The sequence below is a fragment of the Haemaphysalis longicornis genome, unplaced genomic scaffold (assembly GCF_048455015.1).
Source record: "Haemaphysalis longicornis isolate Haplotype H1 unplaced genomic scaffold, Haemaphysalis longicornis Haplotype H1 scaffold_1, whole genome shotgun sequence".
Classification (NCBI taxonomy): Eukaryota; Metazoa; Arthropoda; class Arachnida; order Ixodida; family Ixodidae; genus Haemaphysalis; species Haemaphysalis longicornis.
The window spans coordinates 468592935-468617219 of record NW_027526203.1 but is presented as its reverse complement, the minus strand read 5'-3'; the positions used below and the strand labels follow the sequence as shown (position 1 = coordinate 468617219).

Sequence of the window (24285 nt, the reverse complement as noted above, 5' to 3'; positions counted from 1 at the left end):
GAATATTTTATTTTGACTTGTGTGAATGTGGGCAGAGCCAGGGGAGTCGTGAGTCCCCCCCTTAATTAACACAGAAATTTGGGGGATGAAAATGGCAGGGGTACTAAGTTATGTTCCTCGCTGTTTGAGACTGTGTATCAAGAGCATTTGCAGAGCTCGAAAAGGTTCACGATGGCATGGCTTTTGTAAAGCTCCCTCAGTATTACTGTGGGTTGGGGGTAAACTTGTCCACTTCCAAAGGGTGAAGCTGTTCCAAAGAGATTTTTCTTAAGGTCATTTATTGAGATGTAAAGAAGCAGACGTTTAGCGTGTGGAAACAGTAGTTAAACGTTAGTACACTACACCCTTGAAAATGCCTTGACAGAGCCTTGAAAGTCCTTGAATAGCCTTGAATTTTGCCCGTGAATCCTGTACGAACCCTGGTATCAACAGTTCAATTCTTGGCTACAGAATTTCTTGGCCTGTAAACCGCCGTCACCTAGCCTGTCCTAGGGGAGGAGCTCGCATATGTGTGGGGAAACTAGGTGCTGCTTTGTCCTAGAGGCTTTGATATAGAGAGGCCAAGAGAGTGGCATTTATGGGGGTATAGCACATCCAAGACAGCCCTGCTAACTCTGGTTGCTAAAAGCCATGAACACAAAGCTGAATTGCTTTATGGTGCTAGTTACCACTGCGCTGTTAAATTCACATCCTTCTAGATCAAAGCGTTGGGGCTAGGAATTGAAGTCATAACTGCTGCTGTAACTGCCTTTATGGGTGCAGGAGACTGACCGACAAGCTAATAAAGGTGAGGAAATAGGTGGCGATGCAGAATATACTTTCTTCTATTCTGTGCTGCCGTCTTCTTCCACAGGTTTTTCCATGATGCATCAAACGCAACTGGCCTAACTTTTCATCATGCTGAGAAGTTCAGTTGTCCAGATCATGAATGTTGAAAATGATCGGCTTCTAAAACCTCCTTCGATGCATCAACAGTGGCAGCCAACCCACCATGGTGGCTCAGGGGCGAAGGCTCTGTGCTGCTGAGCACGAAGACGCGGGTTCAATCCCCGGCCGCCGCCGCCGCTTTTCTGATGGAGGCGAAAAGCAAAAACTTTTTTGGCACAGATTTTGGCACAGGTTAAAGATCCCCAGGTGGTCAAAATTAATCCAGAGCCCTCCACTACGGCGCGCCTCTTGGTCTGCGTTGCGTCAATGCGTTGAACCCTACAATGAATCAATACATCCGTGTTCGATATATCAGTGTTATCCGTGTTTCACTATATGCGCTGAAACCAAATTCACGCTTGCTTCCCAGCATGCTTCATCACTTTCCTCCCACGGTACCCGTTTTCGCGCATGTTTTGGGTTTTTGAAGAATCGGAAAGTGATACTGCCAGAAAATAGGGCATTTCAGGGCCCAAAAATTTCCTTGCAGTTGGCCTTTAAACTCGGCAACGAGTAATGCTCACATTGTAATATTTGCTTAGGTGCGTGCAGTGCTTTTCACGGTACATTGGAAGCTTTAAGTATAAACATATGGCTCAAGAATTGGCCCTTGACATGTAACAAGTGCACTGGTAAATTTCCCAGCCAACTGCCCACTTCCAGCTGTGAGTAGTGGCCACTATAGGGAATAAAATAGTAGTGAATGGAAACAAAGGTTGGGCTTGGCAAACACTTCTCATATTTACAACGTGGGTCCTTTGACAGGAAATGGCAGTACTGCTTGTATGCAAGGAGGGAGTCTCAATAAAACGTGCACTTCTGTTCTGCCGTTCCATTCAGCTGCCACTGTGTGTGCTTAGGCCCTGTTCCCTCTTTGCCCAGCCAACTGTTCCGGGAAGAGCTTGAGCGCATCATCGAGTCGCAGCTGTCCGAGGGCTACACACCGTCCAACATGGCAGCGCTGCAGCAGGTCACGGAGCTGCTGCTGCCTCACGCTACGAAGCAGTCGACCATTCGAGGAGGCCGCTGCCTGGTTCCCATCAATGATGTGCGCGGCATCGATGGGCTGCGCTACTCCAAGGGGGAGAAGTTGCTGCGCTGCAAGCTGGCCTCTCTGTGCCGCCTGCTGGATGCGTACGGCTGGACCACAGCAGCGTTCAACCACGTCACGGTACCCAACACCTCAGCTCTGGGGTCTACTCTGGTGTCTGGTTCTAAGCTGGGCGCTTGTCACCGGCCACAGGGGCTCGAGGCTCAGTGCTACTGAGCCCAAGGGGGCAGGTTCAACCCCGGCCGCGGCGGCCATTTTGTAATGGAGGTTAAAAAAGGAAATGCCTGTGTGTCAACATTTCGGTGCTAAATATCTTGAGGTGGTCTAATTAATGTACGGCCCTCCACTATGAAAGGTGAAATGTCGACGCATTACCACTCAAATTTCAGCTCGGACATATTTGTTTTGAATTTACAGTACGTACCACCATACCATCTGGGACATAACTGTGAAATGCGTTATTAATCAATTGGAAGCATGTCAAACAGCTCCATCGCAGGCAATGATGCACCTGCTGGCAGATCGCGCAAAGAGCCATGAAGCAGAAGGGATGTCCCTTCTGCTTCACCCGGCTGAGTGCTTGGTCCTCTGGCCAGCCAGGACTAAGCTCTGCTGGGCGCAAAGCAGTTGTGCGCAGGTTTCATCTGGCCAGCTGGCGGATCACTTGCCGGCTGCAATGCTGCTTTAGCCAGGCCTTAAAGGAGCCATGAAGAAAAAATATGTTTGTTTTATTCGAAAGATTTTGTGTTTTATAGTGCCCCCAGCGCTTGTCGGATGCAAACGATGCTTTAGTCACTGAGAAATAATTCAGTTTAAGTTAAAATTTTGATTTTCCCGCTAGATCGTGCGTTTTCCTGGTCTGCAATGACATCACAGGAACTGACCGCTCTGCAGCAATTTGCGGCACGGCCGGACTCGACTCTCCTCCTCCCGTGCGGAGCCTCGTTTACTGTTAGCCAACCTAGATGGCGCCACCATACCTTGGCAAGCCGTTTTCTGCCTTTGGTTTGTTTTTGTTCAGGGAGAAAATACTTGCTTTGTGAAACATAGTGCTCGCTCGACAAATATGGTCATGTAAGACACCCTTGCTTGCGTCAATCGGCCAGTGTCGTCTGAGACAAACCCAAAGCCTCGCAGTCCTGTGCAGCTAAACCATGCAAGCATAGTGCACTCAGTACCAACAGCAGTACGCATCGGTACTTCTATGTTTACGTGAAATTTCGTAACTTCCACGGTTTGTCCCACGATTCTCGCTGCTTTAAAAAGAATGTGCCCGAAATTTAGGTGCAAATATCTCGTTCGGCAAGCTTATAAGCTCTGACTAATTTGCGTTTGCTTTCGCTGGCCTCCGCCAATCGCAGAGCTAGCTCGAATGACATCATAGCTTCTGTTGCGGGAAATGAGCGAGGGGTCGCATGGCCATGCCCTTTTTTCCAAATTATATAGCTTATTTGGGCGAAGTTTACGTTAAAAGTGGTGTCAGCATGATTCTAACGAGGCAATCTTTTGAATGAACCAAACTTGTGTTTTGTCTTCATGCCTCCTTTAATGCCCGTGCTGTTCTCACTTTCGGTTTCAAAATCGCTGATTTTTGATGGTCGTTCGCGTCATGCATACACGCATGCATTTAAGCTGTTCTATTTTGTATCTTGGAGTCTCTTTAGGCAGCCTTACGGGAATATGGTTTCCAAGAGGTCGAAATTTTGAGTGCAGTTGGCCTTTAAGCAAGCTCCAAATGTCCCCCTCCCCCCCTCTCTCTCTCCCCACGTGTTTTTTCATCAGCCAACATAGCAAGAGGCTCTTGCTAAAAACAGGAAGGTGGAAGCGTATATATGTATAATACGTACATAGTGAGGTTTTTATTTCTTTGTGTGCACTTTTTTTTTCTTGGTCCTTATCCCACGTATTGTATGCAGTCTTTACTTGCGTTTGTCAACCTTCACCGCTCTTCTGTAGTATCCCGAGCCACAGCTGGTGGGCATATTAGGCGGTCTGACTGTACCGCATTTTAAAGGAGCCATGAAGAGAAAACACAAGTTTGGTTCATTCAAAAGATTGTCTCGTTAGAATCATACTGACACCACTTTTAACGTAAACTTCGCTCAAATAAGCTACATAATTAGGAAAAACGGGAATGGTCATGCGACCCACCAGCTCATTTCCCGCAACAGAACCTATGATGTCACATGAGCTAAGCTCTGCGATTGGCGGAGGCTGGCAGAAGCAGACGCAAATTAGGTAGAGCTTACAAACTAGACGAACGAGCGATTTGCGCTTAAATTTAGAGCACATTCTTTACAAAGCAATAAGAATGATGGGACAAACAGTGGAAGTTACGAAAGCACATGTAAACATAGAAGTACTGATGCGTTCTGCTGTTCGTACTGCGCACAGCATGCTTTGGTTTAGCTGCACAGCACTACGGGGCTTGGGGTTGTCTCAGACGACACTGGCCGATTGACGCAAGCAACGGTGTCTTACGTGACCCCATTTGTCGAGCGAGCACTGTTTCAGGGAACGAATATTTTCTCCCAGAACAAAAACAAGCCAGGTTTAAATGCGGGCAAAAACAAACCAAACGCTTGCCACGGTATGGTGGCGCCATCTAGGTTACGGAACGTAAAGAAACGCGGGAACAAACCAACACCGCTGTACAGGGTGGAGGCAACCTTTGAACGGTCCCGTGCCGCCGCAATTGGGCCAACGGGCTCAACGCATTATTCTTTTCGTTTCCCACGAGACCTAGCAACGCGAAACAGACAATATGATTCAAACTCCTTCAGTAAACCGCGTTGCGGCGATAATTTTAGCACGGTTTTGACACAATGACTTGCTTCGGCGGCGAGCGAGCAACCGAAAATGGCGGCGCCAGCGTGTACGTGTCTCTACCCTGTACGGCGGATGCGTGAATGAAGGTACTCTAGGCTGCAGAGCGGTCGGTTCCTGTGATGTCATTTGGGACCACGAAAACGCACGATTGAGCGGGAAAATCAAAATTTTAACCTAAATTGTTTAATTTCTCAGTGAATAAAGCACCGTTTGTATCCGAACAAGCGCTGGGGCACTATAAAACACGAAATCTTTCGAATAAAACCAACTTGCATTTTCTCTTCATGGCTCCTTTAAAGAATACGCCCTTTTATGAGCACACAATGCCAGTTCAAAGTGCGATATGTTTCCCCCTTGGTTTGTGTTCCTCTTTTACGAGGATGTGGGTGTGCTTTGTGGGTGCAGCTGCGTGTGAGCCAGGACCAAGAGCACTTCTTGGTGAACCCCTTCGGGCTCTTGTACCATGAGGTGACCGCTTCGAGCCTGCTCAAGCTGGACATGCAGAGCAACGTCATTGATTCGGGCACCACCACGTTCCACTTCAATCGGCCAGCCTACATGATCCATGCAGCCATCCATGCCAACCGGCCGGACATCAAGTGCATCATCCACCTCCAGCACCCGCCCTGTGTTGCGGTGAGGGACCACACGCTCACTGGCTGCATTCTCTCGGGGTCTGTTGTGTGCGTGTTTGCAGCTCCACAGTGTTGAGGCACAGTTTTCATACTGTGGCCAGGCTTCCACTGATTTTGGGGGCCTTTGTTGCTGGCTAAGAGCTATTTGTGGGGAAGTTTGGCTGCGAATGTACAAAGTTTGTGTCAAGGACATTTGCTGAGTTTGGCCATGATTTCTCTGATTTAGAGCAGTGGCACTTACAGGGACATTGAAGTGAATTTGTCAGGCTCGCGGTTTTGCTTGCACTGCGTAGACTGGCTCAAATTAACACACTTTTCATCATTTATCCGGTTGAAAAGGCGGTAATTATTTTTTAAAGTGCTAAAAAAGAAAAACTACCATGCGCAATCGGTGGCGGCTGCACTAACTAAAGGCTGTGACGATGGGAGGAGATGCACGTTGATTGGACGATGTCCAAGGTTAGCACTCAAACAAGTTTCGGTTTCCGTTCTGTAAAACAACATGCTTGACATCCGACGGCATCGTTGGATGGGCATTCTCGATATCTCAGTAATCGTTGTACCGCGCTTCTGCCATGTTATCGGCTGTAAAATGCCTAAGATAAGCCTCCCAGGACGGCTTTGAGTCGTAGCAATCTCTAGCCGAGGCCTTCGCAGTGGATGAATGCCTTCCACGTCACTGCAGACGCTCAAATGCCGTGCGCTTTTCCCCCATACTTGGTTCTTGCCTCACTCATGCCTGTATCGTAAAAAGCTTGTTCGCACCAGGCCAAGGGTCTGTTGATTCTGGCCTGTGCCTCTGCCCGCAAGCAGTCGGTGCTTATGGCAACAGCACGCCAACGAGAACTCGCTAGCGCGTCAGTCTGCTGCGTTCTGCGAACTCATTCGTGGAGCTGTGAACATTATGGCCCAAAAATGGTGGACTCCGTATAAAAAACATCGGCCGAAAATGAAAAAGTCAACTTACAAAAAAAAAGCATGTACCCTCGGGGATTCGAACTGGTGACTTACAAAATGATATACCTAGCGCTCCAGACCACTCAGCCACGGGCCAGCGTTGGAAATATAAGGTATGTAATGTATAACCAGTTTACACCTTTATTTAGTTTAATAAGCATTTCAAGCAGCTTAGGTGACTACATGTTGTATAGCGCTCGTGCAGTAAGCGTCCCCCAAATTTCCACAATATCTCACGTCTAGCAATTGCATTTCTTAGACGGAAAAGCGTTCGCAGATGTGCGGTCGTGCTGCTGACCGCTGTGCTTGTACTCCCAGCGCAAAAAAGTGCTTTGTGCTCCCTAGTTTTACGCTGTACGGTAAAAGTATCAGTTGATTTTATTTCCTTAGTACCTATATTGACTTCGCTGACTCTTCTCCCGCCTTCAAGTGGCCTGAGATTTTCCTACTAGCGAACCAGTCAGTGAAGCGTCGCATGTGCGCTTGTGCAGCGCTTGTGTGGAGCAACCTTGACTCAAAGCGAGATACAAACTAACAAAGTAAAGAAAGGCACATTCTTCCATTCACAAACATGTCTTGGCTTCGTTTCAACTGAGCGAACGAATTGCGACGACCCGTTGGCGGCTGGCGGACTAAACGCTGGGCCGACTGACTCTGCCGGAAGGTCGGGGAGCCATGCAGTAGCGCAGTCAAGCCAAGTCATTTCCTTCTGACGCCGCACAGAAACGCCGCAGAAAATGGGCGAGGGTGCAGAGAGGAGGACAGCATTTTCAAATTTATTTTTCTACTAAATAAATTCATGTAAACGCGCCCAGAATGGTCAAAACATGGCCTATGGACTCCTGACTACAATTTGCGCTAGTAATCTCGCAATGTTTACTAATCACTTCAGTGTCCCTTCAAAGGGAGGGGGGGGGGGTATTAAAATTAGCATAATATTTATTAAAAAATTACTCCCACCTCCCCTCGCGGGAACCCCTGTGTAGATGCAACGCATAGGGGGTTCACGTTGCAACGTTGGACAGCGGAGGAACGGCGCTGGAACGATGGAGTGGAGCAGCGCAGGCACCACGTTTTATAGCGGGCATAACGGTGATGGGACGCGCCGGCGCCAGTGCGTCTGCCGCGGCTATGACGCAACACAATCCAAGCCAAGCCAAGCCAATCCATTCGAATCCAATCCAATGCCCCTCACGAGAGAGTGTTTGCTATCGGAGAGGAGAGGGGGTGGGCGGCGAAGAGCGCAGCTCACGCGGCGAGGAGAATGGGGGAGGGGCGGACGCGGACAACAACGCCGACGCTGGATGCAGGGACAAGGCGAGTGAATGAGATGCAGTCGCATCTAAAAAATTAGTAAAAACAGAGGATGTGTTGACGGGTTATGGGTTCATACTAAACTGCAACAATTTGCTGAGTCGCATGCATGCATGCATACCTCTCTGTGGAGATTGTATTGAAGAGCAAGTGTCTAATGGAGCAGAGGTGCGCTAGAGAAAGAGGGAAATTTTGCAAGTGTTGCTAGAGGTGCAGTATTTGTATGAATTCTGTACCAAAAAGCGAGGCATACGGCCTTCACAGTCAGGAGCAGACACTGCCACAGTGGGTACTTTGTGCATGTTGAGATTGCTCTGGAGAGATTTTATGGGCATTGGTATGTGCAACACGGGGCAAGAATAGATACAGGAGAGCAAATGGCCCATCGCGGCCCCTCGCAGGTGAGCGACCACGTAATGTCGCAGTGAAAACCAACACTGACTACAAAGCTTCGGGGCTACGACGGCAAAGGAGAGCGTAGCGCCATCTGATGGACGGAATGATAGCGGCCGCAGTTTCTTCTGCCGCGACAGATGCAGCCAGCTTGACCTAGGCCAAGCGCTTGCGACGCTGTCTGGCTGCCCTATGAAGCGCTGCTTCCCCTCCTGTCTTGGTCTTGCTCCGTGATGGACAGGCAGATTTTTGCCAGGGTCTGGTATTAGCAAAAAGTATTAACATTTGCAGATAAACGGAGAATTGCTTGCTGTGCGACAGTTTGGCCAGCGTACTAGCAGCCAGTAAAAAGTTGGCACCTGATTGGCTCCCTTAGTCCCCATCATCTAAGCTGCTGCTGTTGTTGTACCAACAAGCCCTTCAGCAAACCCTTCTGTGATGAGTAACACCTCTTCTGGAGGAAAATGTATGAGGAGGGCAGTTGGAAATTAGATTGAGTAGGCTTGTTTTCAGAGGGGGAAGTTCAGCCAGGTGGTGGCTAATTGGACAAGTTGGGGAACTGGCATGGTGGGGAGCAGCAGCATGAGAAGTCTGGAGCTCAAGCTCGTAGAAGCGGAACGAGCGGGACAGCGCTCATGCAAAAGTGGGACTAGTGCACACCGTGTGACAGGTGAACGTGGTGACACGTGAGTGCGGCAGGGGCACCCCAGCCACAGGGAACTGCAAAAGGTGACAAAACAGAAGTGTTTGATAAGTATGGCCAAGGAAGATCATTGTGCTTTTGCCTTCAAAACGCACGAGCAGGTTTTTTCCCTCTTCTTAATTTTAAGGATTTTGTATTGTACTTGACAAATACGAAGACGTTTTTGTTTTGCTCATGAACACATGCTGTAGAAAAGGTAATCGGGTAAAGCAGCTGGGAAGACATACCATATATGCTCGTGTAATGGCAGCACTCATGTAAAAACTGCACAAGAACTTAGTAACCCCCCCCCCCCTCTTAAAAAAATATATTTAAAAATTACCCGTGTATTGGCCACACCCTTGACTTCTTTTTAGAAAGTTAGCAGAGTTATCCAGTCCGCGATAGAAAAATTTGGAAGCACTGAACTTCACCTGTCAAAAACCAAGTCCTCAAAAAAGATATTCCTACACTTGTCCTGTGCAAACTGGACAGTGCTTGTCCTGTTTGTTTCGTTGCGACAATTTTTTGCTCCAGCCTGCATGCGCTGCTTCCCACCACTCAAAAAAAGTTAAGCCCCAGAGGAGACCGGCACCCAAGTAAAATCTTGTGCAGGTTATGAGGGTGTCTGTTCATTGAGGCACCCAAATGACACAGAAATGCAGCAGTCTGATGGCTACTTGTGTTGCGTGCATGGGCATGGACACAGTGGCATGCCTGCTGAGTACGTGCAACCTACCGTATTTACTCAATTCTAAGCACCCCTTTTTCCACAATCGTGATGGCCACAGTGAAGGGGGTGCTTAGATTCGAAAAACCTAAATTACCCCCCCACCCCACTTCGCGGCCATATCTTGACGAGGTTGGTCAAGATATGGCCGGTTTTATTTGGCAAACATTCAAAAGAAAAATGGGTACAGACAGTGAACAAACACACCGCTTACGTCTGATACTCTGTCACCCTCACTACCATTCGAGTTCGCCGTGCCCTTGGTGGTGCCGCTCTCAGTGTCCCCCAACAGGTCGTCTTCTGTTCCACTGGAGTGGGTTCTGTATTTGAAAGCTTCATAAATGACTGGGCCACAATGTTCATTGTGGCACTTCCACACATCTAAAATCTACCTTGCGACGGTTGCTTAGAAAATGGGGTGCTTAAATTTGCATTTTCCTGAAAGTAGGGGAGGCTGCTTAGAATCGCAAAGATGGTATGTCGGAATAATCGTATGGGGCCAATGACCTCTTTCTAAATTGGGTTCATGTCTTTGCGGCTGCATCGATCTAAGGGGGCCAAATGCAAGACCGCACCGCGGCGTGCGACCCTTCTTGCTGGGTCCCAAGTGCCTCCTTCTGACCGCAGGTGTCGTCCCTGAAGCGAGGCCTCCTGCCAATCACCCCGGACGCTGCCCTCCTGGGCGAGATAGCGTACCACGAGTACCGAGGCAGCAGTGCTGACACGCACGAGGTGGCGCGCAGCCTCGGCCCCAACAGCAAGGTGCGCCTTTTCTGACTCCCCTTCCTGCTCGGGCCAGTGGCCAGTGTTGTGTGCCCACCATGGGCTTTCCGCTGTGTGCGCGGCAATGCCACCCCCCTTCTTGCCTTTTTTGTGTCCCTGGAACGATGCCCCAGCTGCACCGGTCGATTAGCGTACCCGCCAAAAAACCGCACTGTAAACAGTATTGTGCTTCCGGCAGCCGCATTATAAGCGGTACGCTTATGTATTGAGTTCTGTGGGAGGCCTACTGGTGGCCAGGAAAACCTGCGTTATATCCGGTTTCGCACTATAAGCGGTTACGTTGTAAATGGTTTACACTGTAATAATAAACTTAAGACAATTCGGGAGGTCATTAATACATATTAAAAATAATAGTGGCCCTAATATGTATGGAACCTTGCGGGAACACCTTTAGGTATTAATTTGAGTTGAGACAGGCAACATTTAATTCTACGACCTGGGACCTATCTGTTGAGTAACTATGGATTAAACAAAAGAGGACCCCAAATTCCAAGTGCATTCAGCTTGTGAAGAAGAATGTTATTGTTTATCGTATCGAATGTTTTAGTAAAATCTACAAAGATAGCATCGACAATATGGCCCATGTCTATGCACGTTTTATGGTATCAGTAAAAGAAATTAGGGCAAGTTCTGTCGAATCCTGGACGAAAGCCAAACTGATGAGGGTAGAGAAGATTGAATTTGTTGAAATACTTCAGCGTGTAACGATTAACTCTTCAACGATTTTATTGAAACATGGTAAAATACAGATCGGCCTATAGTTTGGAACCACTACCGCATCACATTTTTTCAGCACAGGGGTAATTTTGCCTACTTTTAATTGGTCAGTAAATGTACCTTTTTCAGGGTGTCTAGCGACCGGGAAAACAGGGAAAAGTCAGGGAATTTTGAGCCACCGGGAAAAGTCAGGAAATTGTCAGGGAATTTTTCAATCAAGTACTACCAGTTGGGGAAAACCACTTCGGGGCCTGCCCACACTGTTTTAGGATAGGGGAAACCAGTGTTGGAAGCCACCAAGAAGTTACCGAACGCAACACATTCGCGCGCGACGAAAGCGTGTACCACATGAAACGTTTTCTGGTTCTTCTGCAAGCGAAAACGCGCCGCGCACGCCTGAGGCGCGCTGACGCCGCCGCGGAAACCACCCGCACGGTGCGTGCCGAGCGGCAGGCGACGGCAGCATGGCGGCAGCACCGGCCGCGGAGTAGTGCGGTAGCTTATTTAGTGACGCTAGGTAGCTCCAACTGCCGCTTTTGCCGCTCTTTAAAATGCTACTCAAGGCACAAACGCACTTGCTTGTGCAGGAAAGGAGCCACCGCAGGCACGGAATCGTCGACGCGGCCGTGAAAATACCACGCACGAATCGCGTGCAGAAACTCGCCGTGCGGTTCACGCAGCTCGCAGCTGGCTTAGGTTGCTGGGTGCACTTGCGCAGAGGCACGATGTGTGTGGTGCCCAAATCACACGCACAACGCGGTTTTGTTTTTCCAGCGAATTTTAAATGTCAACGCTTTTCGGGAGCTAATCTTGAAAGAACTTCTTTCTTATGGCATCAGGAGCTGGAATTACATAATCAAAAAGGAACATGACATGGCTTAGCATGAACCACATGCGGCGTTTACTGCACGCGAAAACACGCCGCGCACGTCACAGGCACGCTGACGCGGAACCACCCACACGCTGCGCGCAGTGCTGCCTGCGGCGGCTTCGACCGCGAAGTTCGAGCGACCGCTTGTAAGCGCTCTCTAAAATGCCGCACAAGGCATGCACGAAGTTTCTTGTGCGGTAAAGGAGCTTATAATGTGGGCAAAAACGGTACTATAAAACATCATCCGCGCCGCTAATGAAAGCGCCCATGCAATACCTGCCTGGGTGCTAAGCCTAAACATCTCTGCCGGAGCCAAACCGACTGTCTCGAGCGCTTCGAAACTGCCGCCATGAGGGCCTGAGGCGTGCGGCTCCCCATTGGCGCAAGTCATCGGGCTCCTCCCACTGCCGCGCGCGACGTGCGTCATTTTCTGAGCGAGGCAGAAGCTGCCGCACGTGCAAATGTCGACGCGGGCGTCAAAAAATCGCACGCGCAACGCCGACGTGCCCGAATCGCGTGCAAAAACGCACCATGCGGTTCACGTTGCATGTCGAGCCAGAACAATCAAGAAAAAAAAGCAAAAGGTGCTGGTTGAAGCCCAACTTTAAGCTTCTATCCTGCAAGATGAAATAAACTCTCTGAAGCCGTAACTGAAGGCAAGCAAACCTCAAGCTGAACGAGCAAACTGAAGTTATTCAAAGTGCATTTTGAGAAGTAGGGCACTTGCAACAAATGTGTTTTTCCCTACGATAGAATGTCTTTTCGCTGGGCTTTTTATATGCTTCACTGACCATTTCCACAGAATGGCGGCTGTTGTATATAGAGGTCAGGGAATTTCGACTAAAATGGTCATGGAAAACATGGAAAAGTCAGGGAAATTGAATTAGGCAATTTGCTAGACACCCTGCTTTTTTGAACATATTAATATGACTTACAAGAGCAGAGATGTGGTTCCCGAGTGTTTTTATTCTGGAAAGGAGCACTCCATCAAACCCGGGTCCTGTGGGTTTGAGTTTATGTGCCGCTCGATATGTCCAGGTTTGGCCGTAATGGAGGTTCCCCTGCAAGTCTTTGAAAGGGTGCAGGTTCACTAAAAAAAAAGCTCTTGTTTTTGTAGGTGCTGTTTCTGCGCAACCATGGCGTGCTCGTGTGCGGAGACTCTGTGGAAGACGCTTTCTCCAACCTGTGCTCAACCATCGAGGCATGCGAGACGCAGGTACGGGGTCAGCGTTATTTTGGGGTTGATTGGGACGCATTGTTTGGGGCTGCAGCTTAAGGGGCAGCACTTGAGGGCCACTCGTGAGTCGGTCAACGAGTGGTGTGTGGGGTGCAGATGAAGCTGGCGCCCATCGGGTTCGACAACGTGCACCTGCTGTCTGAAGAAACCCAGCGCAGCATGCGGGAGGAGCATGCCCGCCAGAAGGGGGCGGATGAGCCCCTGCCGGGTGGGGACGAGGACAAGGAGAAGGCCGAGCCCAAGGAGAAACCCAAGCGCTGGCGCCCCTGCGACATCGTCTTCGAGGCACACATGCGCACCCTGGACAACTCGGTGAGGAGGACGTCCAGAGAGGGGAGGGCCTGTTTCCCATTGCCCCCTTCCCCCTTCAGGGCCACCGCACCGGCTACATCTACCGGCAGCCCCTGATGCGGAACGAGCAGCCCCGCCTCAAGACGGACGTGGAAGTGCCCCCATCTGCCAGCTCGATTGCACAGTTTCTGGAGGAGGATAAGTGGCTCAGGTGGGGGCTTCTTCTTGGCCCTGCATGGGAGCCTTGTCGCAGTTGAGCTGTGGGGAGACGGGGCAAATTGAGTGGCCAGCAAAAAAGGATGGCAGTGACATTTGAAACGCCACAGCACAAAGGTTTTGTCAAGCAGGCTTGTGGGCGGGCATGCTATTCGGTGTCAGCTGGCATCAGCACAGCATGAGATGGGCACCAATGCCGCTGGTTTAAGGGGAGACATCGATCTTAATTTTTAAGTAAACTCTTGCTACTTTTTTTTTCAACTGATTTCAAATGTGACTTTATTCTTTAAGTTAGTCACTTAGTTCCCAAGATAATTAACCATTTTTGGAGGAACAATAGTGAAAACAGGGTTAGTCATAAAACTAATTTTCTAATACTATGAACCCTGGTAGGAAGCGGGTTTTTTTTTTATGCATTCCTTGGAACTAATTTTAGAGCTCACAGTGCTGCCACTCCTGCGCCAAATGCGCCAATTTGCGCCAAATGAGGTATCCTGCGCCATCCTGATAAAAAACCACGATTTCGCAAGCAAGTGCGCCAAAATCTGTGTCGCGCCAATCGCGTGCAGCCTGTTACAAGCACTACTTCGCAGTGGTCTCTAGACATTTATAACTAACTCGGGTTGATAACTTGAACTCCCTCGCACCCGTAATCGTGTTTTCCGCGGTGAGTTTGGTTGGTGCCGTCACTGTACCGCCGATACAGTGTTTTCGTCTAGCAAGTCATTGCAGCGCTGGCGTACCGCGTTTAAAAACTTTCCTTCTTGTTGTAGTTTCCAATAATTCCTGCTATAAACAATAGGTAGTTTTAGGTGGCGTTTATTGCCGGCCCTCTCTGCTCCGAGAGCCAGCAGGAGCGCCGTTTCGCGGCATGCGTGACGCGGTCGGCTGCAAGCTCTCGCTTCGCTTGTTGGGATCGCGGAGGGGACCGCCACAAGTGAAGCGGGCCGTGAAAAACAGCCAGTCTCTCTAAAGCACGAACCTCATGGAGCGTTTTCTGCTTGCGAAAACGCGCCGCGTAAGCACCCGCACGCTGCGCGCGGCACGGCAACATGGCGGCGGCTTCGGCCGCGAAGTGGTGTGGGGAGCTCGAGCGACCACTTTTAAGTGCTCTCTAAAACACCGCTCAAGGCGCGCACGAAGTTGCTTTTGTGGTAAAGGAGCTTATAATGTGGGTGAAATCGGTACTATAAAACATCATCCGCGTCGCTAGTGAAAACGTCCATGCAATACCTGCCGGGGTGGTAAGCCTAAAAACCGCCGACGGAGCCAGCCAGCCGTGACCGGGCTGTCACGAGCGCTTCAAAACCGCCGCCATGAGGCACGCGCCTTCTAATTGGCGCAAGTCGCCAGGCTCCTCCCACTGCCGCGCGCGACGCGCGTCATTTTTTGAGCGTGGTAGAAACTGCCGCGTGCGGGCGTGAAAAAATCGCACGCGCAACGCCGACGCGCGCGAATCGCATGCAAAAGTGCTCCATGCGCATTTCTCGTGCACATTTCCAGCTAGCTTGGAAATGCGCACGAGGACTGATAGCAAGCGCCTGCATCTAATAAAACGAAAAAGTAAAACACGAGGGCTTGCTTTAACAATTAATAAACTAGAAAAGAGGCGCGTTGATTTTTTTGCTAGGCAGGTTTGTCGAAGCCTTTCAATATTCATTATCGTGTTGCATATTGTCTTTTATCCACAACAGAAAGGAACTAAATACCTTGCAAATTATGTTTTGTTGCATTTTTGCTATTGCCTGGATACTTAGGGGATTTAATTGCATCAAACTTCTGGCGACTTCTAGCGACTGTTTCCAAATAAGTGGGAAAAAAAATCCCATTGCCCCAGGAATGACAGGTTGGGCTATAAAGAGCCAAATATGGCTACTTTTTCTTGTGGTTGTAGAACTTTTCTTTATTGGCTATTTCGCTATTCTTGGGCTATTGGGAGAGCTGACTGTGAAAGCTATTTTTAATGCATGTTCGAGCCTGCCAACTATGAAGCGTTTTCAGTGACTCCTTGAAAAAGACTTCCCCTAGAAAGGACAAGAAGGCCATAATTCTTCAGCTGTGCCGTCCATTTGTGATCGCATGTGGGAAAAGCACCTTGAAGCGCATTCCATGACGACCTCCACATCAATTACTGGACGATACTGGTCAATTTTTAGTGTTGAGAGATGCTTTGGACACATCTAGCAGTTGATGTTTAGTTACTCCAAGGTGCTCCAAAACTGGCATTTAGGTGCTCCAAATCGTTCCAAAAATAATAATTTGCTGATACAAAAATTGCTCCAAATCACCGTTCATCAGTGGCGCCACTGAGCTCACTAAAATTGGTGGCACCAGTGGTGAAGAACCATTTTGAATGCCCATTTCAAGCACCAAAGTTTAATGAGCTGTAAAATTAGTTCCAAGCAGTGCATCAGAAAACTGCTTTGACACCCACCTGAAATGCAGCTGTACAGCTACAAAGGAAAGCTGTACAGCTTTCTCAGAATCTTTGCAGTTAAGTTTGTCCCGGACCAAGGCCCGCTTGCTCGACCAAACGTGTTTATTGGCAGTCTTATTGAGAGTCTAGTCTTATTTACGGACTACACTAAGTCAGCAAATTAGATTGGGACTAGTGTTCTTTCTCGAAAGCGCACAGGCTAGGCTACAGATCTTATTGAAGACTATAGGGACAGCGCGTACCCAGAGGCGCACGAGAGGTGCCCATAGGGAAAAGCAGGGAATCAGGCGCAAAACTGCTTGTTGGCTTCATCGGCTTTGGGCAAGCATTTATTTCTGACCATGGTCGGAACAGTTCAAAAAACATTGACCATCAGGCGGTGTATTTGTGCCCTGTCACGAATCCGTTACAATGACCCGCCATCCTTGGTAGGCCACCTCACGCAGCCGGGCTGCTGAGCCTCGTTCACCCCAAAAGCTGTTGTGAGTCATAAACAAAGATCGTCTGCTATGCGGCGTGCACCCAAAAGGCCCATTGAGTTGACTCCAAAAGGACCGTGGTGTGCATACAAGTAGGCCTGAATAACCTTATGCTGTCGGAGTGATATCCCACGTTGTCGCAGCAGGACCGTGGTGTGCATACAAGTACTTCTTTGGAGGCCTGAATAACCTTATGCTGTCGGAGTGATATCCCACGTTGTCGCAGCGTGAGTAGTACGTTTCGTTTCAGCATGAATTACAGTTTTGTACAGTTAAACCTCGATGTAGTGAAGTCGGTAAAATTTGTAATTTAATTCGTTACATTGCAATTTCGCTACATTGAAATTCGCAGTTATAATGAAGTGTTCATCCCGTGAAGCGTTTCCTGAAAAAGAAAACGTAGCACGCATACACGGCCGGCGCACTGTTTCTGTTTCTATCGGTGCTTAATCGTCTACGCAGGCATCAGCGTGAACCACATGGAGCGTTTTCTTCCCGCAAAAACGCGCCCCGCAAGCCACAGGCACGCTGCGCTGACACAGCCGCGGAGACCACCCGTACGTGCGGGTAGCTCCAGCGACCGCTTCTAACCGCTCGCTGAAACGCAACTCGAGGGGCAAACGAGAGGGGCATGCGAGAAAAAAAGTGGATAACGTGGGCGAAATTTTCACTGTAAAACGTCATACGCGCCGCTTACGAGAGCACCCATCAAATGTCCTCCGCGGCGGTAAGCCTTATCGTCTAGCCAGCCGGCATTCCTGAGTGCTTCAAAGCTCCCACCATAGGGTGCGCGCCTCCCCATTGGCGAAACCATGGCAAAACTGGTCAGGCTCCTCCCACTTCCCGCCGCCGGCACGCAATCGCAGACATCGGTGTGAAAAAAAATGCGCGTGCAAGGCTCATAAAGATTCACAAATGCTTGCTGGGACGATGAAACCCAACAAGCATGAGCGAACTCGGATGAAGTGCAAAGCGGCGGCATGTGGCCGCGGCGGCAACAGGAGGCGGACTCTTAGCCTTCAACCCAGCGTCCGGGCTAATTGCGACTCATGCGGCATATTCTCCCCTGGTGAGCCTGGGGAAACATTACTGCGTTGTTGTTGCCCTAGCAACGCCACCGCCATGTTGGCCTTGAAGGCGTTATAATTGCCATGGCAACAATGCGAGAGCGCGCAGCTTGCGTGGGGGAGAGGTAACGCTCTCCCTTCTCATGCCGGTTGGATTCCTTCCCCCACCCCCTGTCCCCCCCATTCCCACCGGCAACCGCCGCCGCCACCCCGCTGCCTCCAACGGGCAAGCCTCGCCGGCACGAAGCCACGCCGCTTGAGCAGTAACGACGCCAGCTCGAATATCACTTGAACACTTTATTCGCGTTACGTGCGCGAACGCTACGTGCGGCGAGAAACACCGATGACCAATACAACACAGACAAGGTTGTCTGTCTTTGTCTGTCTTCAAGCACAGCACACGCACAACACAAGTCCTATCCTTCAGCTCAGCTTCACGTACGGCATACGAACGACGTTCTCACCTTTTGCTAACAGCACTCGGAGTCTTCGCGTTACGATTCATCCTGGTGTTCTTGGCGTCCCTTTTGTAGCACCGTAATGTCCGAGGGAGCACATCGAGAAATAGCCCACTACATGAAACGCGCGTCGGCCTCGCCGTCGCGCAGAAAAACCGTTCTCGCGCATGCGCAGCAAGACGGGGCGACGGGGCTGACGGCGCGACGCGGGGGTGAGGGAAAGCGCTCCGTGAACGAGCGAAGAGAAAAACGCGAGAGAAAGAGAGCATTTTGTTTCCCCAGCGCCACTGGCGTTTGGCGCACAATAATAGAACCGAAACTAGAAAGAGTAGCATCGGACTGGCGGCAACGCCAGAGGCGATTAGGCTTACCACCGCGGAGGATATTTGATGGGCGCTTTCGTAAGCGGCGCGTGTCACGTTTTACAATGAAAATTTCGCCCACGTTATCCGCTTTTTTTCTCGCATGCCCCTCTCATTTGCCCTTCGAGTTGCGTTTCAGCGAGCAGTTAGAAGCGGTCGCTAGAGCTACCCACATCGCGCGGGTGGTCTTCGCGGCTGCGTCAGCGCGCCTGTGGCTTGCGGGGCGCGTTTTGCGTTTTTGTGGGGAGAAAATGCTCCGTGCGGTTCACACTGATGCCAATTAAGACACGCGCCGCTTTCGTAAGCGGCGCGTGTCACGTTTTACAATGAAAATTTCGCCCACGTTATCCGCTTTTTTTCTCGCATGCCCCTCTCATTTGCCCTTCGAGTTGCGTTTCAGCGAGCAGTTAGAAGCGGTCGCTAGAGCTACCCACATCGCGCGGGTGGTCTTCGCGGCTGCGTCAGCGCGCCTGTGGCTTGCGGGGCGCGTTTTGCGTTTTTGTGGGGAGAAAATGCTCCGTGCGGTTCACACTGATGCCAATTAAGCCCTAGACGATTAAGCTCTGACAGAAACAGAAACAGTGCGCCAGCCGTGTATGCACGCCACGCAGTTTGTAGGCAAGAGGCTTACTCAAAGACTCCGTGGCTGGCTGGCTGCATCCGCGGCATTGGGTGACCCGTGTCGCCGTTCGTGTTTTATTGGGACCCCATTTCGGCGCTTGCGTCTCCCAAAATCTACTTCTACAACTTAAATTTCGTGCCTAGTTCTCCATGAAACTTCGTTACATTGAAATTCCGTCAAACGGGAGGACTTCGTTACACAGAGGGTGAAAATAAATGGTGTGCATACACTTGAAGTTACAAAAAATTCCATGGTTCGTTACATCGACGGTTTCGTTACATTGAAGTTCGTTACATCGAGGTTTAACTGTATTGGCTTCGGGTTCGTCGTCGTAGACTTGGATGCAGCAAGCACTCCAGCGGCTGGCTGCCCACTGCGTTGCAACTCTCACCGCCGGGAACGCCGACACGGAACCCTATCTTGCCGGCAGACATACTATGCCATGAATACTGCCTAGCCACGACTACTACCTTTTCGTGCACTAAGCATGAAATGGTTGTAACTGGGTTGTAACTGGGCAGCGAGTTTGCGTGTATCGAAATGTCTTGTAAGAACATTACCTTATGCGAGAAGGAGTAGCCGGGGCTCATATAATGGTTGTAACTGGGTTGTAACTGGGCAGCGAGTTTGCGTGTATCGAAATGTCTTGTAAGAACATTACCTTATGCGAGAAGGAGTAGCCGGGGCTCATATAAGACGTCAACCTCTCCTATTTTTTTGCCATGTAATAAAGAAGAAAGAAGCACAGAACAGTGTATTAACTCCCGCTGCCTAGCCGGCAGCTCACTTGTCAATGGCTGCAGCTGTAAACAATTTTATTAGCAAAACACCCTCGCTGCTCAAGCAGAATGCATAATCACAGCACAAACCCAAACAGCCAAGCTCCATAACTGCCACTGTCGAGGGGAGTAAAGTGAAGCCATGAAAGCTGTGCCGTTTCTCATCGAAAACTCTATTCTATTTAACGCTCTCAAGGGCACAAGTATTGCACACTGTTAACATTTTACTGTTGTGTATAATTTTGTTATCATGCTGCAGCTCCAGTATAAGCGCCTCGTTGTTTCTGAGTGAGCGTTATTTAATGAAAAACATTTGCTCTGACACTTCCGTGCTGCCTTTTCGTAGCCCCTGGGCCAACGTAGTAGACGATCCTTCATTCTCATTGCGTGCTTCGCCGCCCGATGTCTGATTGGGAAAACTTTTTGGCTGCATATGATTATTCCTGCCAAATTTTATGGACGTGAGGGAGAAAAAAAAAAACAGCACTGCCCGGAAAAAACAAGCACACGCCTATAACGCACCGCGAAAGTAGAAAGCCGTGATTTGCTGTGGCCACGGACTACAGCCTCAAAGTAGGTAGGCATAGCGGCTTGCGGCAGCGATGTTATCTGACCCCCATGGCCTCCCCAGCGCGGCAGATCTCCGCTGTACAAGCATTTGTTCGAAGCTGACGACCAGGCGGCCGCCACTGGGCGTCGTTTGCCGTTTCTTCTGCAGCTTCTTCGCTGGTTTTTTGGTAATTTGTGATGCAATAGCTGACCAAGCCAGCATAAGTCTGTGAACTAGACTGCTCGGGGCAAACTAGTTCGCAGTCCTAATCGCATTCTTATTGAAGGTCTCACTCGCTTTTTTATAAGTTTCCAGAAAGCGTTTAGTAGCCCAAGAAAATAAGCACCCCGAATAAGTGTGCAGATAAGGTTAGACTGCCAATAAGCCTGTTGTCTTGGGCTTTGACCAAGCGGGCCCAGGATTTGTACTTAGGACAACTGACTACTCAGGGCAGCTGTGCTACCAGCTGAGCTAACCAGGAAGCCTAGCCATTAATAGTGCGAGAGAGCACATAAGGGAAAAGTGCTAGATGACCATTCTAGGGGAAACTCCCAAGGTGGAGTAAGTTTCTGTGAAGGGAAAATTTGACATCCACTTGATCTTGTCGATGAGTTTGCAATCGCGCTACAAACTGCTAGCTTCCTGGTTAGCTCAGTTGGTTAGCTGGGGCAATTGCCCTGGATAGCCCTGGTGTGGGACAATGTTCTTCTGCAAAAGCTGTGCCCGTCATGGGTGCACAGTGGTGGGGGAAAACGAATGGTGTCTTCCGCTGGCTGCCTCTTATCGCGAAGGACTAGGGAAGGAGCGCGGTCTGAGAACCTTGCATGCCAAGAACACTGCCAGGCTGCAGCCGGGGCATAAATGTCACCTCCTCTGTTCTGACCCCACGCAGCCCCTTGAAGAAGCTGCTGGATGGACGGAAAACTCAGGACAAGCTGCGCTGGGTGAACTCGCCCAACACCTACCAGCGGGTGGAAGTGCTCGAGACGGGCACCACCGACCCCAAGAAGATCACAAAGGTAGCTCAGTAGCGGTCCCAGGGCCGCCCGACGCCCAGCCTCGACTGGGCACCCGGCAGCTTTGTGTGTGTGCTGCACGCACAGGCCACGTCTGGAGCCTGACTTCTTCCTCCCGCCCCTGGTCCGAGATGGGTGGTGTGCCCGTTTGCACCGCTTGTGGTGTGAGAGGAGCTAAACAGGCCCGCCTCTGAGCAGGGCTCTGCAGTTCACTCAGGTGTGGCACCTGCCTAAATTGCTGCGCCAATAAGGATTCAGGCCCATCGAGCATCTGGTCGCAGTTGCCACGCTGCAGTGGCCGCCATTAGTTCTGCAGAGCCCTGGTGGTACTTGCTTTGCAGCTGTGCCTGGGCCCCCCCCCCCCCCCCCTCTGACGCCGCACATAGCTTGTGTTCTAGTGTGGCACCTTGTGTTACCAATAAAAAGCTAAGTTTACTCAACAAGTTGCTTAGGCGTTTCCTTTTATTGCCATGCATTGGACACGCTGATTGGCACTCTAGTTTGCAGAGCAAACGCCTGATTGAGCTGAAAAATGTGTGTGGTCAGCATTTTGTATGTTGTTAGCTACTTATGCAGTAGCTGTTTAAAAAGACCTATGCTTCACGATTAGAGGGGAGAGCTTCAAACTGAGAGTCCCTACAGGAAGGGGCCTTGGCTGTGAATGGTAGTTGTGAAGGCTTTTTGGGGCGGAAGAAGTCAGGCTTCAGGTTTGTCTTTCAGTTTTTTGCTTTCTGCATTTCTCTTCTCTCCAAGCGATGATTGTGCACACAAGTTGTTGCTTAACATGTAGTCACGGCAGCTTTGTAGCAGCTGTTTGAAATGTGTACCCATGGATACAACTGAAGTAGAAGCAGTGTTGGGCCACTTGGGAGCTGCCATATAGCTTTCAAATGGTTCTGGGAAATGTGAAAATTATTTTTAAATGGGGACGACTGTATTAAACACCTATGCAGGTTGCGTTATAATTTTTTAAATGTTGCTAGGTAATTAGTAGTGCGTAAAGTGACTGTTGATTAGTGACGGCAGCTGACATCAGCAAGGCAAAGGGAAAAAAGCCTCCTGTCATGGTTGCTATGTTTTAAATCTTAAAAGATCGAAACCCTGGAGCACAAGCACTGCACAAAGGCCTGTTGTGTGCAGCATGGTTAAATGGAGTGCTGGTCATGTTTTTTTCCTTTCTGTGATGTGCGATTTGAAAAGTTTAGGTCAAGCCTGTGCAGTCCTTGGCAGCTTAAACAATGCAGTGCAACAATTTAATGGCAACAGTGTCTGCCAGCTTGTCCTGGCCCCTCCCAATTGGTCGCCAGCACTCGTTTTCCACTTTGTCTCGCCTCGCCTTCCTTTCTCCTACTGGGGCTCTCCGGGGGGGAAAAGAGGCTTTCCTACGCCATGCATAGCCCTCCTCCTGCACGTAACAAGAATCTTGGGTGGGAAAGGTGGTGCAATCGCACCATAATTGCTGGCTGTTGTTTGTTGTCTTCTGTGTAAGCCTCATGCCTGTAAAATGTTATGCACTTCGTGTACAGTAACCCTCCGTCATGACTGAAAATAAGCAGTATGTCTGTGAGGGCAGATCTCGAGGCTCTGAGCAAAGCAAAGCATACACGCTGCATTCACGCAATTTTCAGACACGTAACAGCCTGTGACAGTATCAGTCCTATGGTCTGGCCAATTTGAACAGCTGCAGGTTAAAGATCCCCAGGTGGTCTAAATTAATCTGGAACCCTCCACTACGGCACACCTCATAGACCAGGTGTAGGCTTCAGTGCTACACGTGGTCTTGGGGAATTTCAATGGGAGGAATCGAATTTAAATGACTCATTCTAACAGCTAACAAGTGTAGCATAATAGAGCCTTAAGAGTTATCACAATGTAATGAACGCTGTCAGTGTTTCTTTGGATAACGGATATTTTGCACCTCTACTAGAATAAACAAAATTTGGGTTAAAGTTTATTTCTCCTCAAAAATTTGCGATCCAGAAACATATTTCTTTACAGTAGGGGGCCTGAAGTGCAATTCTCCTTGCAAAAAAATGGGAGGAATGTTACACCTGAGGCTATTCAAAATTTTGGCAAAAAATGCACTTCAGTGAATGATTTCATATCACGGAATTTATTTTGTTGTGGTGGCCATCCAGAAAAACGTAGTCAAAAGGGGACTGCACTTGTGTACGCTATTAGGAGAATAGCCCATACAAGTACAGAGCTCAGAATAAACTGTAGGCACCTGCAAGCCTGCATGCAGTCAACTCTCTGCTGATGTTTTGCTTAATTGCGCATCAGAGTGGCTCACTATTATGACGCCATGGTAAAAGATTCCCTGGAATTTTTTTCAACAGATAGGCTAGAATTCAGACTACTGTTTTACTTGCTTGTTTTTGTTTACATGCTCATTGTAGTTTAGTTCTAGGTTCTACTACAAAATTTTGTTCTGTTAATCCAGCGCCTTTAAACCTATGCAAACCAACCGCAAAGATGAGGGAAATAGGACAAATGTGAAACAACGGGTGGGTGGCCACTAACATTGTTCTTTGGTTTCGGTGCCACTTGTGAATACTAGAAATATTGAATATCTTGAGTCGCAAAACTCCCCCCTGTAGCTCATATGTATCCACAAGCAGTCTGTGGCCGGCCCCTTTCTCTGAGGGGCCAATGGAGCAACCAGATTAGCCTGTCATCTGCCAACAGAAAATTGGAAAGGGTAATCAGCTGTTTGCGGTTGCTTCCTCTAGGCATTGAAGAAAAACCGTCAAGACATGTAGACACATTTACTCTTAGTTTAAAACCATGTCTTGTTGGCCAAATTGTGTTATTAAAAGTGAATGTTCAGCAAAATTTAGTTTCCATCCCATCTAGCCATGTCAGTATGCTTGCTCTTCACT

The 24285-nt window shown here is 49.4% G+C and overlaps 1 protein-coding gene across 12 annotated transcripts in view; it reads left to right on the top strand.

Moving 5' to 3' along the window:
- The window catches only part of Hts (adducin 1-like protein hts), a 109622-nt gene that overhangs the window by 50923 nt on the left and 34414 nt on the right, over nt 1–24285 (top strand). For all 12 annotated transcript variants that reach the window (XM_077688119.1, XM_077688125.1, XM_077688127.1 and 9 more), the window contains exons 3-9: nt 1810–2098; nt 5213–5443; nt 10146–10280; nt 13007–13105; nt 13223–13438; nt 13498–13628; nt 21280–21406. In XM_077688119.1, the coding sequence (XP_077544245.1) occupies nt 1810–2098; nt 5213–5443; nt 10146–10280; nt 13007–13105; nt 13223–13438; nt 13498–13628; nt 21280–21406 (1228 nt within the window). The remainder of the gene's footprint in view (nt 1–1809; nt 2099–5212; nt 5444–10145; nt 10281–13006; nt 13106–13222; nt 13439–13497; nt 13629–21279; nt 21407–24285) is intronic.